The sequence below is a fragment of the Triticum urartu genome, unplaced genomic scaffold (assembly GCF_003073215.2).
Source record: "Triticum urartu cultivar G1812 unplaced genomic scaffold, Tu2.1 TuUngrouped_contig_8924, whole genome shotgun sequence".
Taxonomy (NCBI): domain Eukaryota; kingdom Viridiplantae; phylum Streptophyta; class Magnoliopsida; order Poales; family Poaceae; genus Triticum; species Triticum urartu.
Genome location: NW_024119921.1, coordinates 1,108 through 4,824, shown reverse-complemented (window position 1 = coordinate 4,824; position 3,717 = coordinate 1,108). Strand labels below are relative to the sequence as shown.

At 40.6% G+C, this 3,717-nt stretch overlaps 1 protein-coding gene across 1 annotated transcript; it reads right to left on the bottom strand.

Annotated features, from left to right (window-relative positions):
- Nucleotides 1-1,560: 1,560 nt before the first annotated feature.
- LOC125532056 (probable apyrase 3) lies at nt 1,561-2,903 on the bottom strand. The gene is made up of 5 exons (XM_048696235.1): nt 2,585-2,903; nt 2,351-2,479; nt 2,171-2,227; nt 1,942-2,034; nt 1,561-1,827 (listed from the first exon to the last, which is right to left on the bottom strand). Exons 1-5 carry the CDS (start codon nt 2,822-2,824, stop codon nt 1,576-1,578), a joined length of 771 nt encoding a protein of 256 aa, XP_048552192.1. The 5' UTR covers nt 2,825-2,903; the 3' UTR covers nt 1,561-1,575.
- Between the last annotated feature and the right edge of the window lie 814 nt (nt 2,904-3,717).

The following is a 3,717-nucleotide window of genomic DNA, read 5'->3' as shown; positions in this document are numbered from 1 at the left end:
ACATCCAAACATTGCAGTAATTTTTTACCAAAAAGAGGAAATATTGTTCAAAAACATACGTCGGTAACTTATGTGAAAATAATATAGTAATATATGAACCACATATCTAATAACTGATAATATACGAAATCCATACCTGATAACATAAGTACAGACACCATGGTAATTTTTTGGTAAGGCTATCAGTTTGAATTTTCAATGATCACAATCTTTTATTTTTGTTCAATCTTGTCTCAGGAAGATACAAGTAGCATGTACATTGTGTCTAATCACTAAAGTTTGCTAGCTCAGCTGGAAATTTCATCCAATTTAGCATGGGAGGGTCTGGGTTTGATCCTCTGATGTCCCATTTTTTGTCTATTTTTTAACTGCCGGCGGCCCAGAAAATCGGGAGGGTGTTCGTTCCAGAGGTGCGGGGTCAAAGGGAGGGGTTCGTTCGAAAGAAAATCGAGAGGGGTGGGATCGAAGGGAGGGGTTCCTGAGGCGGGATGCCCCAAAAAATCAGGAGGGGTCCTCTCGAGAGAGGAGGGGGTCGAGGCAGGATCGAAGGGAGGGGATGGTATGGTACTTTTGCAATCTGTCACACGGTTGCCAGTTATGACAGTCCATATTTTATTGGTCGACATAACATGATTGAAATAGCCTATTTCCTGTTTTTTTTTCTATTCTAGCCCGAGAGAATTCTAAAACTTTTCTGTTTATTGCATTAGCCTATATGCCTTGCATAGGTGCAAGACCGTCAACCCCTACTCCGAAACCATTTTGCTTTGGTGTGGAACTTTATAATATACCACACATCTTCCACTGGTATGCATAATATATATTTTCCTTTAAATGAGTATGCATAATACTTTCTCCATCCCAAAATAAGTGACTCAGCTTTGCACTGATTTTAAAGTTAGTGCAAAGTTGAGTCACCCATTTTGGGAAAGATGGAGTACATGTTATTAGTTCTGATTCTGGTTTTGCACTATCTGTACTCACTATCTATCATTATTAGTGATTTAATACACCTATAACTGGTTTTACATATTCCTGCAAAAGGAGTAATAGTTGGTTCTACACATTTTTACACCTCTCTATTTAGAAAAAAGATATCTGCTTAAAATACGGATCTATCTTGTATTTAGATTTCCCAACCAAATATAAGGATGATCAATCTTGTTTGATTCCAGATCTTATGGATGAAATGAAAGTTTAACTTTGTATATTCTTCTCATGCTGTTTGCCCCACTAGTATTTATCACACGTCTATTGTTATTAAACTGAGTACCTGCAACACATTTTTGCACCTCTCTATTCTAAAATAGATATCTGCTTAAAATCAGGATCTATCTTGTATTTAGATTTCCCAACCAAATATACTGTAAGGACGATCAATCTTGTTTGATTCCAGATCTTCTGGATCAAATGAAAGGTTGACTTTGTATATTCCTCACATGCCGCTTGCCCCACTAGTATTTATCACACATATATTGTTTTTAAACTGAGTGCCTGCAACCCTTTTTAATTAAAAATTCACCATTGATCAAGGCATCAATTAATTTGGGGAGCTACCATAGGGCCTTGTAACATTTAATCTCGATGTAAATAAAATAAGCAATGATATTCTGAGGGTCCAACGAGTAACCTGTGAGCATAGACATTGTAATCTCTTCCTTTGAGATACTCTTTGGTAACATACGGATCCTTAACCACAGGAGCGGCAGCAGCAGCATCTGCAGAAATGGCATATGCCATTTGCACGGATCCGCCTCCAAGGTCAATCACACCTACTGTATTGGCGTACTCTCCTCCCAATTTATCCAACAGATAGTTTAGAGCAACCTACAATTTGCAACATTTATTTATTTTTCTAGCATATGCTATTAATTTGTGTGAATTAATACAGAGTACTGTATGTAATACTAATATATGAATGTCATGTACAGTAGTATATACCCATAAGTAAGATCCTTCCTGAGATCCCTCGAGCACATTGATCCAACTAGGATTGTACTGAAACTTGCTCTTGGTGTGGACAACACTCCTGACCTGTATTTTAGGAATCGGTTATGTTTTAGATTTTAGCAAGTCCATTTTAAATTTTGACAGCTGTTAAAACGAGACTAGGAAAAATAATCAAAATATACAGTTAGCCTCTAATTAAGTGATCAAAATAATTATTTACCGCTTCAAGAATTTGCTCCGCCTGCTCGTCTCCTATGAGTCTAAGTCCAGCGGTCGCCTGCACATTATTTCAATTTTGTTGGCCAAGAGGAGAAAGCAATACAAGTTCTCCCTCTGATTTTTTACTTCACATATTAGCTTTGTCTTAAAGTTAAACTTGGAATTGAATGGAGGGACGAACCCCAAGTTTAATGGGTGTTCTCTTCATGAGTGACCGAGGCACAGCGGTGTTGGCCTTCTCAAGCAGAGGCATGATGGAGTTGGCAGCGTCCTGTGGCCGTCCGGCGTACGAGCTCAGTCCCGGATTCACCTGCGCCAACAAATTACGGGATAATTAAGGCAATAAGAACATACTAGTGTAGATGAACACATGAACGGCTGACTGGATGTGCAATTGTGCGTAATGTATACATACCGTGGCGAAGACCTCAATGTCGTCGCCAACGTCGACGAGCTCCATCCTCTTGTCGAACCTGAAGACGTGGACGCGGGTGCCAGTGCTGCCGGCATCCATGATCACCGCGTACTTCCCCGGTGCTGGCCGTGCCTCCACAGCCGCGCCGGCCTTCCGGCCAAGCACGATGTCATTAGACGCCGACGAAGAGGCCAGGAGGAGGAGGAGGACAAGTGAGTGGATGCCCAGGGCGTGAGCCATCGCGACTGAGCTGCTGCACCCGTAGCTAGGTAGCTAGCCAGTGCAACTGCTGCTACTCAAGCTCAAGTGGTGTACTCTTGAGTTGGGAGGGTAGGGTTTAAAAAGGGAAGGGTATGGGAGAGATCTAGGGGAGGCAGCATTTCATTAGTTAAGCAGTTTTCAATCCATGCGTAACACGCTCCATGTGCAAATATTCTGACGGGGCGCCACTTGGCCGTGCGCGATCTCTCCTCGACTGTCGGTATCTTCCTCCCTCCCTCTTATGAATGATATCACAAGAGATATGCACCACTATGTTAGGAATAGAGCTATACTGTGAAGAGTAGTAGTATTACTGAGTTACTGTGTTTGAGAATTGCTAACGGAGCTCGAGCTCCATGGAGCCTGAAATTTGAAAAATTCAGAATCAAAATTTAGGCCTAAAAAAATTCTGGAAAAAAGTACACATATGCCTATAGAGTTGAACTACTTGTCTATAATGTTTCATGGCAAAAAGTATTTTTGTGCAAGCTACACAAAAATAACAAAATCTTGTATTTCTAATACTTGTATTATTCACTATAAAAGTGCATGATTTTGTTTTTCTGTACAGCCCACATCAAAATGTATTTCGTAACAAAATGTTAGTCACATCTAGTATGGTAAGTACTTATGCATTTATTTTCAGAATTGTTGCAACTTTCGCAGTTGATTATTGGATTTTTGAAAAGTTTATGCTCCGTGAAGCCCGAGAGCGGCGAGAGCCAAAAGGCCTCGCTCGTATGCTCTCTTATCCACCAAATCTTTCTCTCTTATTGTTATGTCCACTTGACAGCACGCTGTCAGTGGGATGCACGTACGTACAATTATGTTATGTATTATAGTATAAAACTACTGCTATCCTGCAAATGGTG